The sequence below is a fragment of the Pseudophryne corroboree genome, chromosome 2, assembly GCF_028390025.1.
Source record: "Pseudophryne corroboree isolate aPseCor3 chromosome 2, aPseCor3.hap2, whole genome shotgun sequence".
In the NCBI taxonomy this organism is placed as follows: Eukaryota; Metazoa; Chordata; class Amphibia; order Anura; family Myobatrachidae; genus Pseudophryne; species Pseudophryne corroboree.
The window spans coordinates 873,982,954-873,998,881 of NC_086445.1; the positions used below are offsets into that span (position 1 = coordinate 873,982,954).

Genomic DNA, 15,928 nt, shown 5'->3' on the forward strand with positions numbered 1-15,928 from the left:
CAACTTGCACCCCCCAAACAGCACTTTTTGTGACTGCACCCATTAGTTTAGTCGGGTTTGGCTGCTTTACGCGTTTAAACCCCGACACTAACGGTGCGATAAGCGCGAGAACCAGCATCAATTGAATATCGCCCTTGAGATCTCCCGTCACAGAGCAAAAAGCACCATATTACTGTGTAACTCATAGAGAGGTAAATAATTAAATCAACTGCACAGCTATGGGATATACTTTGCAGAATGCTGGGGATTTAGGCTTTGTTTTCCAAAATTGGGAGGACCATGATTAAATCTACTAAATCACATTTAAAAATGAGCCCCAGACTGCCGCTGATATAATACATTATGTTCAATTTGCTCCTCACTGACATTAGAACTGTTTAGCAAAGTAATTATACACTTTATATCCATTTTTGTACTTTCACACAAGATATCCCATTTACCAGGAGCAGGCAACACATGGCTCAGGTAGGCCAGTCCAGTCCTCATTAGGATAAGATATGATCCAATGGAACAGAAAAAAAAAAAAACTCCCCACATTAGACCTCTCCTTAGTGATTCACATTACAAAGAAGAGTGTTCCAGGATTGGTTAGTGATATATTGTTACAGTGACTAGGCAATTGTGGATTGATTGTCGGCCAATCTGCCAATAGGGTATAATGCCTTCCACTGGGTGTGTGTAGATGAAGGCTTTTCCTTCCTGGTGCAACAGCAAAGCTGTATTACCGGTGGCGAGCGCAACGTGTCCACTTGAGCTTGCTGCGCTCGCAACCTCCGGCGCCGGTGACAACCTTTGGTCGCCACATGGTTATATTTCCCCTTTGGTTGTGGCGTGGTCCACCATCTGAGTGGGGATTCTGGGTGGCAGTAGGGATTTTGATCGGCAGTATTTCAACAGGTTTTGGGATTCCAGCATCTGTATCCTGACTGCTGGCATTCTGGCAGCTTGAATGTCCCCCGATTAGGGGCCCCACAGGGACTACAGGCTTCCATTGGTTAATACGGCTCTGGTCTTGGTTTTATTTTACATTTCTTCTATGTACAAGTTTGCATTTTGTATCTACAGCAGTTTTGTAAATACAACAGGCAATACTTGGAAGCCCAGTGAGCTTGAATTGTACTGCACACACAGGTGGCTAAATTTGATGAATCATGCCGTCATCCCCCGGGCTGAATAATTTCTGGTTTCATGGACATCACTGGGCCTTTGTAGTGCTGTTCAGAAGCAGGATGCCTACATTTAGGGTGACTAAAACCCAAGACAGATTTGAAGTACAGCCAGGTCACTAGTATACGTTAAATGCAGATTAGAATGTAATAACAGGGAGCCTGAATATTAATAACATTGCTACTGGATAAAGATACCGATATTAACAGAGTTTGTAGCTTGATTTCCCTTTGAAGTACATTATCGCGGGTGTAGTATGGTATGCCGGCGGCCAGGATCCTGGCGACCAGCATACCGCCGCCGGAATCCCAACTGCCGGCATACCGACAGTGTGGCGAGCGCAAATGAGCCCCCTGCGGGCTCGCTGCGCTCGCCACACTATTTATTCTCCCTCCAGGGGGGTCATGGACCCCCAAGAGGGAGAAAAAGTGCCGGTATGCCGGCTGTCGGGATTCCGGCACCGGTATACTGTGCGCCGGGATCCCGACAGACGTCAAACTGAAGACCACCCCATTATCGGAACCATGTGTGTTTACTGGTTAGTTATAATTTGATGAGCAATACATATATATATATACATACATACATACATACATACATACACACACAATTCGGAGCTCCAGCACTCCACAGGTTCAATCACTATACTGTGCCCGGTACCCTCCACATCATAGCCTGCACAACTGCATGTAACATATAGACCCAAAGACGGCACTCGGGACTCATAAAGAAAACACTTCACACAGCTTTAAGGCCTTAAAGCCGTGTGAAGTATTTTCTTTATGAGTCCCGCCGTTGGGTTTTATAATATTATATATATATATATATATATATATATATATATATACACATATACATACACATATTGTGAATAACATGTTATGAATAATTCATTTCCTGTAGTAATTTATTCTAGGGCGGTGATTATCGGGCATCCTGGTTACTTATACAATGATACACGCTGCAATAGCACTACAACTATCTGGCAACAGCTCTAGCTGAGATCTGCCATACGGCACCTGATCTACGGATAACACTATCAGCCAATAAATTATAATTCAGCACCCTATCTTGTTTTGCGGCAGAGATAAATTATCATTTTATAAGACTGAAGGAGAAAATCTGCCGAGATGACAACTGTGGCTTTAACATGCAGGAAGATTTACCTGAACCCCACAACAGTATAAAAACAAGATTTTAAACCTACCGGTAAATCTTTTTCTCCTAGTCCTTAAAAGGATGCCGGGGACTCCGTAAGGACCATGGGGTATAGACGGGCTCCGCAGGAGACATGGGCACTATAAAGAACTTTAGAATGGGTGTGCACTGGCTCCTCCCAGAGGAGACGGACAGTACGAGGAAAGGATTTTGGAAATCCAAGGGCAAGATTCATACCAGCCCACACCATCCACACTGTATAACATGGAATATACGCAACCAGTTAACAGTATGCAACAAAACAGTATCAGGCAAAGACTGATTTCAACTGTAACATAACCCTTATGTAAGCAATAACTATATACAAGCCTTGCAGAAAATAGTCCGCACTGGGACGGGCGCCCAGCATCCTCTACGGACTAGGAGAAAAAGATTTACCGGTAGGTTTAAAATCTTATTTTCTCTTACGTCCTAGAGGATGCTGGGGACTCCGTAAGGACCATGGGGTTTATACCAAAGCTCCAGACCGGGCGGGAGAGTGCGGACAACAGCCAGGGTATCAAACTTATAGAACATTGCAAAAGTGTTTGAACCCGACCAGGTAGCAGCTCGGCAAAGCTGTAAAGCCGAGACGCCTCGGGCAGCCGCCCAAGAAGAGCCCACCTTTCTAGTGGAATGGGCCTTTACCGAATCTGGTAACGGCAATCCTGTCGCAGAATGAGCCTGCTGAATCGTGTTACAGATCCAGCAAGCAATAGTCTGCTTTGAAGCAGGAGCGCCAACTTTGTTGGCTGCATACAGGACAAACAGTGCTTCTGTTTTCCTAACCCGAGCCGTCCTGGCTACATAAATTTTTAAGGCCCTGACTACATCAAGGGACTTGGAGTCCTCCCATTCACCCGTAGCCACAGGCACCACAATAGGTTGGTTCATATGAAATGATGAAACCACCTTGGGCAAAAATTGAGGACGAGTCCTCAACTCCGCTCTATCCACATGGAAAATCAGATAGGGGCTCTTGTGAGACAAGGCCGCCAATTCAGACACCCGCCGCACAGATGCCAAGGCCAACAACATGACCACCTTCCAAGTGAGAAATTTTAATTCAACTGTTTTAAGAGGCTCAAACCAGTGAGATTTTAGGAACTGTAATACCACGTTACGGTCCCATGGTGCCACTGGGGGCACAAAAGGAGGCTGCACTCCCTTTACAAAAGTCTGGACTTCTGGGAGAGAAGCCAACTCCTTCTGAAAGAAAACAGACAGGGCCGAAATTTGTACCTTAATGGAGCCTAACTTTAGGCCCATAGCCACTCCTGTCTGTAGAAAGTGGAGAAAACGGCCCAGATGGAAATCTTCCGTAAGAGCATTCTTGGCTTCACACGAAGATACATACTTCCTCCAGATACGGTGATAATGTTTCGCCGTCACCTCCTTCCTAGCCTTTATCAGAGTAGGGATGACTTCCTCCGGAATACCTTTCCCAGCTAGGATTCGGTGTTCAACCGCCACGCCGTCAAACGTAACCGCGGTAAGTCTTGGAACACGCAGGGTCCCTGCTGCAACAGGTCCTCCCTGAGAGAAAGAGGCCACGGATCTTCTGTGAGCATTTCCTGAAGATCTGAGTACCAGGCCCTTCGAGGCCAATGAGTATTGTCTGTACTGTTTTTCGTCTTATGATTTTCAATATTTTTGAGATGAGAGTGTCACGATCCGGGTATCTGGACGCCATTTCTTACCCATCAGATGCCTCCTAAGGCTGGCTCAGCGCTCCAGGACCGGATCCCATCTGTTATCCTGATGTGTACATTCCTGTATCCTCTCCTGTCACTCTGGGACGCTGTCACAGTAAACGCCATATTACACCTGACATGGCGTCTCCCGCGGCCTCCGCCGCCGTCCCTGAACTTCTGCATGCAGAGTGTCTGAGTGGCGATTACGTCAGCCGCGGCCTCCGCTGTGTCCGCGTGGTTGGATGTGCATCTGTCAGCCTGGCGCCTCCTGTCTCCGGTGGCCGGCGCCGCCATTACTGTTTTCATTACCACATGGATTACAAACCAAACTTCCCTCCAAGTGTCTGCATGGGCGCAGCCATCTTGGATTCTGTCAGCTGATCATTTCCACCAATCTGTTCTCAGTATTGATAATCTGCATAATTGCCTAGCCAATCCCTTCCTTGCTGCAGGTATAAATACACTGTGCCTGAGCAAGGAAGGCGTCAGTGCTTTGGTTGTCAAACCTAGTTCCTGTTTGTCTCTCTCCTGTGATTGTCTTCCAGGTTCCAGCTCCTGTCTCAAGACTTCCACCATAGAGACCCGCACCAGCATTCCACCTGCGGTGTAGCCTGACTCTCCAATCCATTGTGGATTCATCTGTTTCCAGCTACAACATTACCTGCTTCCAGCTCAGCTTCCAGCAGAGTACAGCTTCCCTTAAAGGGCCGGTGTCCTTTCTACACTTTACCACTCTCCACCGGTATTATTATTTCTCCGCTCTCAAGTTCTACATTTCAGTTCATATTTCATCGCTCCCAAGTTCATTTATTATTTAACTGGTTCCAGCCAGTATCCACTCCGTGCTAACAACAGTCTGGTTCCAGCCGGTATCCACAGCAGCTGTTTTATCTTCAGCAACCCAGCTTTTCCTGGAACACCAGCTGGCACAATCCTGGGTTATCTCCATTGCTACAGTCGGGCCTGGTAAGGACTTTCCATCTAGAAGATCATAAGAACTATCTCACACTACCAGTGCCCTGTGGCTCCTGCCATCCTGTAGTACCCAGGAACTGTATTTATTCTTTGCTGACTTTTACGTTTTCTTTTACTGCTGCTGTGTTGCGGAGTTGTCATAATAAACATCATTGACTTTTATCCAAGTTGTCGTGGTCACGCCTTCGGGCAGTTATTATTCATGTTACTTACATGTCCAGGGGTCTGATACAACCTCCCAGGTTCCGGTACATCTCAGCCCCTACAACTGAGGCTGCCTCCCGTCAGCTCAGGCCCTCAGTTGTGACAGTAAGCACTGACCTAATGAATCCAGCCGGAGACCAGGATCAAGCGGCCAGGCCGATGCAAGAACTGGCAGCCCGACTAGAACATCAGGAGGCTGCACAGGGCCACATCATCCGCTGTCTCCAGGATCTCTCTACTCGGCTGGATGGGATTCAGACAACTCTCCGTGGATCAGGCGCGTCTGGTGCGTCAACCACAGTGACTCCAGCTATAACCCCACCCACCTTACCCATTTCTGCTCCACGTCTTCATCTTCCAACGCCAGCAAAATTTGACGGATCTCCAAGATTCTGCAGGGGATTTCTCAACCAGTGTGAGATTCAGTTTGAGCTACAACCTGGCAATTTTCCCAGTGACCGTACAAAAATTGCCTACATTATTTCTCTTCTCAGTGGCTCAGCCCTTGATTGGGCATCACCGTTATGGGAGAGGTCCGACACCCTGCTATCTTCCTACACTGCCTTCGTGTCAACATTCAGGCGCATCTTCGACGAGCCAGGCCGGGTAACCTCAGCTTCATCCGAGATTCTCCGTTTACGCCAGGGGTCACGTACTGTAGGACAATATCTGATACAGTTCCAGATCCTGGCATCCGAACTGGCATGGAACGACGAGGCCCTGTATGCTGCATTCTGGCATGGCTTATCTGAGCGTATTAAAGATGAGTTAGCTACCAGAGGCTTACCTTCTAAGTTAGATGAGCTAATCTCACTCTGCACGAAAGTTGATTTACGTTTCAGAGAGAGAGCAACTGAGCGTGGAAGATCATCTGCTCCAAAATCTTCTGCACCTCCTCCTCGTCAACTGTCACCATCTAAAGATGAGCCCATGCAACTTGGCCGTTCCCGTTTAACTCCTGCTGAGCGCCGAAGACGTCTCTCCGAGTCTCTCTGTCTCTATTGTGCAGCTCCGTCTCACACCATTAATGCCTGTCCCAAACGTCCGGGAAACTCCAAATCCTAGCTCGCCAAGGAGAGGGCCGGCTAGGAGTAATGATCTCCTCTCCATCTCCTCAAGATTGTAATCTCCCAGTCTCGCTTCAAGTTGCTCAACGTTATCGGAACGTCATTGCCCTCCTTGATTCCGGAGCAGCTGGGAACTTTATTACCGAAGCCTATGTTAAACGGTGGTCCCTACCCACCGAGAGACTTCCTTCGTCCATTTCTTTAACTGCCGTGGATTGCAGCAAAATTTTTGATGCAGTTATTTCTTTAAGGACTCTACCAGTTCGTCTGAGAGTGGGAGTTCTTCATTCCGAACTTATTTCTTTTTTAGTGATTCCAAGAGCCACACATCCTGTGGTCCTGGGCCTTCCATGGCTCCGTCTTCACAATCCTACAATTGATTGGACGACTACGCAAATCCTGGCATGGGGTTCCTCCTGTGCTGAGACATGTTTGTTTAAAGTATTGCCTGTCTGTTCTTCCTCCCCCAGGTCGTCTGATGTTCCACCTCCTCCATATCAAGATTTCACGGATGTGTTCAGTAAAGCTTCTGCTGATATCCTTCCTCCTCATAGAGAATGGGACTGTCCGATTGATCTCGTTCCAGGGAAGGTTCCACCTCGAGGCCGAACTTATCCGTTGTCTCTGCCTGAGACGCATTCTATGGAGGAATATATTAAAGAGAACCTAGCAAAGGGGGTTCATTCGACCTTCTTCTTCTCCAGCCGGCGCAGGCTTCTTTTTTGTAAAAAAGAAAGATGGTGGTCTGCGGCCGTGCATCGACTACAGAGGTTTGAACGACATTACCATCAAGAACCGTTATCCTTTACCCCTGATTACTGAGCTCTTTGACAGTGTTAGCGGAGCTACCATCTTTACAAAGCTGGACTTGCGAGGTGCATACAATCTCATCCGGATCCGTGAGGGTGACGAGTGGAAGACCGCCTTTAACACCCGTGACGGACATTATGAGTACCTCGTCATGCCCTTCGGATTGAGCAATGCTCCAGCTGTCTTCCAGCATTTTGTCAATGAGATCTTCAGAGACATTCTATACCGTCATGTCGTGGTCTATCTAGACGATATCCTCATTTTTGCCAACGATTTAGAGGAACATCGTTTTTGGGTTAAAGAGGTTCTGTCCCGTCTCCGTGTCAATCATCTCTATTGCAAATTAGAAAAATGCGTCTTTGAAGTCAAGTCCATTCCGTTTCTAGGGTACATTGTGTCCGGTTCCGGACTAGAGATGGATCCTGAGAAACTACAAGCAATCCAAAATTGGCCGGTACCCTTAACCCTCAAAGGGGTCCAGAGGTTCTTAGGGTTCGCCAACTATTACCGAAAGTTTATACGAGACTTTTCCACCATTGTGGCGCCTATTACTGCTTTCACTAAGAAGGGTGCTAACCCGTCCAAGTGGTCTGAAGAAGCCATGCAAGCATTTCATCTTTTAAAACAAAGGTTCATCTCTGCGCCTGTTCTGAAACAGCCTGACACCGACTCTCCTTTCATCTTAGAGGTGGATGCCTCCTCCGTTGGAGTAGGAGCGGTGTTATCTCAGAGGGCTAAAGATGGCCATTTACACCCTTGCAGTTTCTTCTCCCGGAAGTTCTCCCCAGCTGAGCGCAACTATGCCACTGGCGACCAGGAGTTGCTAGCCATCAAGCTCGCTCTAGAAGAGTGGAGGTATCTGTTGGAGGGAGCTTCTCATTCAATCACCATACTTACAGACCACAAGAACCTTTTATACCTGAAGGGCGCACAATGTCTCAACCCTCGTCAGGCCAGATGGGCACTTTTCTTTTCCAGGTTCGACTTTAAACTCCAGTTCTGTCCGGGCTCTCAGAATCGCAAGGCCGATGCCCTTTCCCGCTCATGGGAGCAAGAGAATGAGTCAGAGTCTTCAGATAAGCATCCTATTATAAATCCCTTGGCATTCTCCACGGTAGGGATGGACTCTACGCCCCCATCAGGGAAAAGTTTTGTGAAGCCGATGCTAAGGAAGAAGCTCATGCATTGGGCCCATGCTTCCCGTTTTGCCGGACATACGGGTATCCAAAAAACCCTGGAGTTTATCTCTAGGTCCTATTGGTGGCCAACTCTGAAAAAGGACGTCTTGGAGTTTATTGCATCTTGCCCAAAGTGTGCCCAACATAAAGTATCCCGCCAGTCGCCTGCGGGGCAACTGGTTCCACTATCCGTTCCCCGTCGACCATGGACCCACTTGTCGATGGATTTCATTACAGACTTACCCATGTGCAACAAGTTCAATACCATCTGGGTGGTAGTTGACCGGTTCACCAAGATGGCACACTTCATTCCTCTCACCGGTCTTCCGTCAGCTTCCAAGTTGGCTCAAGTATTCATACAAGAGATCTTCCGACTCCGCGGTCTTCCTGAAGAAATTATCTCAGATCGAGGAGTTCAATTCACAGCCAAATTCTGGCGAAGTTTATGTCAAGTCCTCCAAGTCAAGCTAAAGTTTTCCACGGCTTACCATCCTCAGACCAATGGTCAAACCGAGAGGGTGAATCAGGACTTGGAGGCCTTCCTCCGCATCTATGTGTCCTCCTCTCAAGATGACTGGGTTCAATTACTTCCCTGGGCCGAGTTCTGTCATAACAACCAGTATCATTCTTCATCTGCTTCAACACCATTCTTCACTAACTTTGGATTCCACCCTAAAGTCCCTGAGTTCCAACCGCTTCCAGCAACTTCTGTTCCCGCAGTGGATATCACCTTGCATCAGTTTGCCAATATCTGGAAGAGCGTACGATCAGCTCTGCTCAAGGCATCGTTCAGGTACAAGAAGTTTGCGGATAAGAAGCGTCGAGCAGTTCCTGCTCTCAAGGTGGGTGATCGGGTATGGTTATCCACGAAGAATTTGAGGTTAAGAGTTCCCAGTATGAAGTTTGCACCTCGCTATATCGGTCCTTTCAAGATTGAACAAGTCATCAATCCTGTTGCTTACAGACTCCAGTTGCCTCCCTTCTTAAAAATACCCAGGACATTCCATGTTTCCCTGTTGAAACCGCTGATCTTGAATCGGTTTCATTCCTCACTTCCTCCAACTCCGAAAGTCCAAACTCAACGAGGCGTTGAGTATGAAGTGGCCAAGATCCTGGACTCACGTCACCGTTACGGTCAACTACAATATCTTATTGACTGGAAGGGTTATGGTCCTGAGGAACGTTCATGGACCAATGCTTCTGATGTCCATGCTCCTGCCTTGGTCCGGAGATTCCATTCCAAGTTTCCTCAAAAGCCAAAGAAGTGTCCTGGGGCCACTCCTAAAGGGGGGGGTGCTGTCACGATCCGGGTATCTGGACGCCATTTCTTACCCATCAGATGCCTCCTAAGGCTGGCTCAGCGCTCCAGGACCGGATCCCATCTGTTATCCTGATGTGTACATTCCTGTATCCTCTCCTGTCGCTCTGGGACGCTGTCACAGTAAACGCCATATTACACCTGGCATGGCGTCTCCCGCGGCCTCCGCCGCCGTCCCTGAACTTCTGCATGCAGAGTGTCTGAGTGGCGATTACGTCAGCCGCGGCCTCCGCTGTGTCCGCGTGGTTGGATGTGCATCTGTCAGCCTGGCGCCTCCTGTCTCCGGTGGCCGGCGCCGCCATTACTGTTTTCATTACCACATGGATTACAAACCAAACTTCCCTCCAAGTGTCTGCATGGGCGCAGCCATCTTGGATTCTGTCAGCTGATCATTTCCACCAATCTGTTCTCAGTATTGATAATCTGCATAATTGCCTAGCCAATCCCTTCCTTGCTGCAGGTATAAATACACTGTGCCTGAGCAAGGAAGGCGTCAGTGCTTTGGTTGTCAAACCTAGTTCCTGTTTGTCTCTCTCCTGTGATTGTCTTCCAGGTTCCAGCTCCTGTCTCAAGACTTCCACCATAGAGACCCGCACCAGCATTCCACCTGCGGTGTAGCCTGACTCTCCAATCCATTGTGGATTCATCTGTTTCCAGCTACAACATTACCTGCTTCCAGCTCAGCTTCCAGCAGAGTACAGCTTCCCTTAAAGGGCCGGTGTCCTTTCTACACTTTACCACTCTCCACCGGTATTATTATTTCTCCGCTCTCAAGTTCTACATTTCAGTTCATATTTCATCGCTCCCAAGTTCATTTATTATTTAACTGGTTCCAGCCAGTATCCACTCCGTGCTAACAACAGTCTGGTTCCAGCCGGTATCCACAGCAGCTGTTTTATCTTCAGCAACCCAGCTTTTCCTGGAACACCAGCTGGCACAATCCTGGGTTATCTCCATTGCTACAGTCGGGCCTGGTAAGGACTTTCCATCTAGAAGATCATAAGAACTATCTCACACTACCAGTGCCCTGTGGCTCCTGCCATCCTGTAGTACCCAGGAACTGTATTTATTCTTTGCTGACTTTTACGTTTTCTTTTACTGCTGCTGTGTTGCGGAGTTGTCATAATAAACATCATTGACTTTTATCCAAGTTGTCGTGGTCACGCCTTCGGGCAGTTATTATTCATGTTACTTACATGTCCAGGGGTCTGATACAACCTCCCAGGTTCCGGTACATCTCAGCCCCTACAACTGAGGCTGCCTCCCGTCAGCTCAGGCCCTCAGTTGTGACAGAGAGGAAGAGGAGGGAACACATAGACCGACAGAAACACCCATGGTGTCACCAGGGCGTCCACCGCTACTGCCTGAGGGTCCCTTGACCTGGCACAATACCTCCGAAGCTTCTTGTTGAGGCGTGATGCCATCATGTCTATTTGAGGAAGTCCCCAAAGACTTGTTATCTCTGCAAAAACTTCTTGATGAAGTCCCCACTCTCCTGGATGGAGATCGTGTCTGCTGAGGAAGTCTGCTTCCCAGTTGTCCACTCCCGGAATGAAGACTGCTGACAGAGCTCTTACGTGATTTTCCGCCCAGCGAAGAATCCTGGTGGCTTCCGCCACTGCCACTCTGCTCCTTGTCCCGCCTTGGCGGTTTACATGAGCCACTGCTGTGACGTTGTCTGATTGAACCAGAACTGGTAGGTCGCTAAGAAGATTCTCCGCTTGTCGTAGGCCGTTGTATATGGCCCTCAATTCCAGTACGTTGATGTGCAGGCAAGCCTCCTGGCTTGACCATAGTCCCTGAAAATTTCTTCCTTGTGTGACTGCTCCCCATCCTCGGAGGCTCGCGTCCGTGGTTATCAGAACCCAGTCTTGAACGCCGAATCTGCAACCCTCTAGAAGGTGAGCACTCTGCAGCCACCACAGGAGAGACACCCTGGCCCTGGGGGACAGGCTTATTTTCGGATGTATTTGTAGATGGGACCCCGACCACTTGTCCAGAAGGTCCCACTGAAATGTCCTCGCATGAAACCTGCCGAAGGGGATGGCCTCGTAGGCTGCCACCATTTTTCACAGAACTCGAGTGCATTGATGAACCGAAACTCTTTTTGGTTTTAGCAGGTCTCTGACCATGTTCTGGAGGTCCTGGGCTTTTTCCATTGGGAGAAAAACCCTCTTCTGTTCAGTGTCAAGAATCATGCCTGGGAATGATAGTCAAGTCGTTGGAATCAATTGCGACTCTGACAGATTTAGAATCCAACAGTGTTGTTGTAGCACTCTCAGGGAGAGTGACACGCTTTTCAGCAATTGATCTCGCTTTTATCAGGAGATCGTCCAAGTACGGGATAATTGTGACTCCCTGAATGCGCAGGAGCACCATCATCTCCGCCATCACCTTGGTGAAAATCCTCGGGGCCGTGGAAAGCCCAAACGGCAACGTCTGAAACTGGTAATGACAGTCCTGTACAGCGAATCTCAGGTACTTCTGATAAGGAGGATATATGGGGACATGAAGGTATGCATCCTTTATGTCCAGTGACACGATAAAATCCCCCCCTTCCAGACTGGAGATCACTGCCCGGAGCGATTCCATCTTGAATTTGAACTTTTTCAAGTACAGGTTTAGGGATTTCAGATTTAAAATGGGTCTAACCGAGCCATCCGGCTTCAGGACCACGAACAGGGTTGAATAGTACCCTTTTCCCTGTTGGACTAGGGGAACCGTGACAATCACTTGCTGTTGACACAGCTTTTGAATTGCAGCTAACACTACTTCCCTCTCTGGGGGAGAAGCTGGCAAAGCCGATTTGAAAAATCAGCGAGGGGGCACCTCTTCGAATTCTAATTTGTAGCCTTGGGATACAATTTCCATCGCCCAAGGATCCACGTCTGACAGAACCCAGACCTGGCTGAAGAGTCGAAGACGTGCCCCCATCGGTGCGGACTCCCTCAGTGGAGCATCATGCGGTGGATTTAGTAGAAGCCGGGGAGGACTTCTGTTCCTGGGAGCTAGCCGAAGCAGGCGTTCTCTTTCCTCTACCCTTACCTCTAGCGAGGAAGGATGAGCCCCGACCTCTTCTGGACTTATGCGACCAAAAGGACTGCATCTGATATTGTGGAGTTTTCTTTTGCTGTGGGGGAACAAAAGGCAAAAAAGTAGATTTACCCGCGGTAGCTGTGGAAACCAGGTCCGCGAGACCTTCCCCAAATAAAAACTTCACCCTTGTAAGGTAAAACCTCCATATGCTTCTTTGAGTCGGCATCACCCGTCCATTGGCGGGTCCACAGGGCTCGCCTGGCAGAAATCCCCATGGCATTGGCTCTTGAACCTAGCAGCCCAACGACTCTCTGAGCGTCTCTCATATATAAGACTGCGTCTTTAATGTGACCTAAGGTCAATAAAATGGTATCCCTATCTAGGGTATCAATGTCAGCTGACAAGGTATCTGTCCAAGCTGCAACCACGCTACATACCTATGCCGATGCTATTGCCGGTCTGAGTAAAGCCCCCGTATGTGTATAAATAGATTTTAAGGTAGTTTCCTGTCTGCGATCAGCAGGAACCTTGAGGGCTGCCGTGTCAGGAGACAGTAGCGCCACCTTCTTGGACAAGCGCGTTAAAGCCTTGTCCACCCTGGGCGAGGATTCCCACCGTACCCTGTCCTGTGCAGGGAAAGGATACGCCATAAGAATCCTCTTGGGAATCTGCAGTTTTTTGTCTGGAGTTTCCCAAGCTTTTTCAAATAACTCGTTCAGCTCATGAGATGGGGGAAAGGTTACCTCAGGTTTCTTTTCCTTATAGATGCGCACCCTCGTGTCAAGGACCGAGGGTTCATCTGTGATATGCAAAACATCTTTTATTGCAATAATCATATAATGAATACTTTTGGCCACCCTTGGGTGTAACCTTGCATCATCATAGTCGACACTGGAGTCAGAATCCGTGTCGGTATCAGTGTCTGCTATTTGGGATAGAGAACGTTTTTGAGACCCTGAAGGGCCCTGTGACACAGTCAAAGCCATGGATTGACTCCCTGCTTTTTCCCTGGACTCTGCTTTGTCCAACCTCTTATGCAATAAGGTCACATTTGCATTTAAAACAGTCCACATGTCCAACCAATCAGGTGTCGGCGTTGCCGACGGAGACACCACAATCATCTGCTTCACCTCCTCCTTAGATGAGCCTTCCACTTCAGACATGCCGACACACTCGTACCGACACCCCCACACACACAGGGATATTTATCTGGAGATAGACCCCCAATATGGCCCTTAGGAGAGACAGAGAGAGAGTATGCCAGCACACACCCAGCGCCAACTGACACTGGAAAACAAATTCCCAGAATATATAGCGCTTTTTTATATAATTATGTATAATACACTCACTGCGCCTTACAAGTGCCCCCCCCCCCCCTCTTTTTTTGCCCTGTGTCACCGTGTTCAGCAGGGGAGAGTCCGGGGAGCCAGCTTCTCTGCAGTGCTCTGTGGAGAAAATGGCGCTGGTTAGTGCTGTGGGACCAAGCTCCGCCCCCTCCAGCGACGGGCTTCGGTCCCGCTCAATTTTAGAATACTGGCGGGGGATTTATATAACTACTGACTCCGCAGCCTATAATACTCATATGCCAGCCTTAGAGGTTTATATTGCTGCCCAGGGCGCCCCCCCCCTGCGCCCTGCACCCATCAGTGCCTGCTAGTGTGTGTTGTGTGGGAGCAATGGCGCGCAGCGGCTTACCTCAGGGAAGATCTGAAGTCTTCTGCCGCCTTTGAAGTCTTCTTTTCTTCTTTTACTCACCCGGCTTCTATCTTCCGACTCTGCGAGGAGGACTGCGGCGCGGCTCTGGGACGAACAGCGAGGGGAGACCTGCGTTCCGACTCCCTCTGGAGCTAATGGTGTCCAGTAGCCTAAGAAGCAGAGCCTATCACTTAAGTAGGTCTGCTTCTCTCTCCTCAGTCCCACGATGCAGGGAGCCTGTTGCCAGCAGTGCTCCCTGAAAATAAAAAACCTAACAAAATTCTTTTTTCAGAGAAACTCAGGAGAGCTCCCTGTGATGCACCCAGTCTCCTCTGGGCACAGGAACTACCTGAGGTCTGGAGGAGGGGAATAGAGGGAGGAGCCAGTGCACACCCATTCTAAAGTTCTTTATAGTGCCCATGTCTCCTGCGGAGCCCGTCTATACCCCATGGTCCTTACGGAGTCCCCAGCATCCTCTAGGACGTTAGAGAAAACAAGGACTTGAGCATATAAGAAGTGTGCACTCAACATCATATGACTAAAATGTATATATAATATATGGGCTAACATTGTTATGATAGCTCTAAAGGCACATAATCCTGTCTTATTTGGCTGTGTGACTACTCACCTGGCTTTCGCCCACATAGATAGAAGGCCAGCCTATCTGTAAGTTCATACTGACACTCCACCAATCTGTCTGCGAGATCATGGTGACCTGCCTGCCTGCAAGACATGAGGTCTCCGCTCAGACATACTGTATAGACAATGACCATAAACAAAACAACATTTTATTTTATTTATTTTATTAACGCACATAAACATAAGGTACAAAACAAAAGATAAGCATAGGACCCCTATAACAAATTTGTACAAACAGCAAAAGACAGGTAAAAAAAAAAACAAAACTAAAATGTCTAGCTGCTGGCTCCGATTACCGACCCAGGATCCACTGGACATTCGCTATAAACATAGCATAACACAATGTAGGGTATAAAAAAAACAATACTAATTAATATCAAGGAGAATTTTTTTTTTTTTTTTTTCTTTAAGAGGGGCAAGGGGTCGGGGATAAAGTTATCAAACATGTGCAGGAGCACTGAACTTAGGGCCTAATTCAGACCTGATCGCTAGGCTGCATTTCCGTACAGTGGGCGATCAGGTCTAAACTGCGCATGCGTATGCACCGCAATGCGCAGGCGCGTCGCACGGGTACAAAGCGGATCGCCGCTCAGCGATGGGTTTGTGCGAAGGATCCATTCACACGGGCGTTCGTAAGGAGACTGACAGGAAGAAGGTGTTTGTGGGTGTCAACTGACCGTTTTCAGGGAGTGGTCAGAAAAACGCAGGCATTCCCAAGCGTTTGCAGGGCGGGTGTTGATGTCAATTCTGGTTCCGGACAGGCTGAAGTGATCGCAGCAGCTGAGTAAGTCCTGGGCTACTCAGAGACTGCACAAAATCTGTTTGTACAGCTCTGCTACACTACACATGCGTTAGCACACTTGCACAGCTAAAATACACTCCCCTGTGGGTGGCGACTATGCGAACGCAGGACTGCATAAAACCCCTAGCGAGTGATCAGGTCTGAAT

The 15,928-nt window shown here is 48.5% G+C and overlaps 1 protein-coding gene across 6 annotated transcripts in view; it reads right to left on the reverse strand.

The window, feature by feature from the left end:
* The window catches only part of GIT1 (GIT ArfGAP 1), a 306,604-nt gene that overhangs the window by 158,325 nt on the left and 132,351 nt on the right, over positions 1-15,928 (reverse strand). For all 6 annotated transcript variants that reach the window (XM_063955944.1, XM_063955946.1, XM_063955942.1 and 3 more), the window contains exon 7: positions 14,970-15,064. In XM_063955944.1, the coding sequence (XP_063812014.1) occupies positions 14,970-15,064 (95 nt within the window). The remainder of the gene's footprint in view (positions 1-14,969; positions 15,065-15,928) is intronic.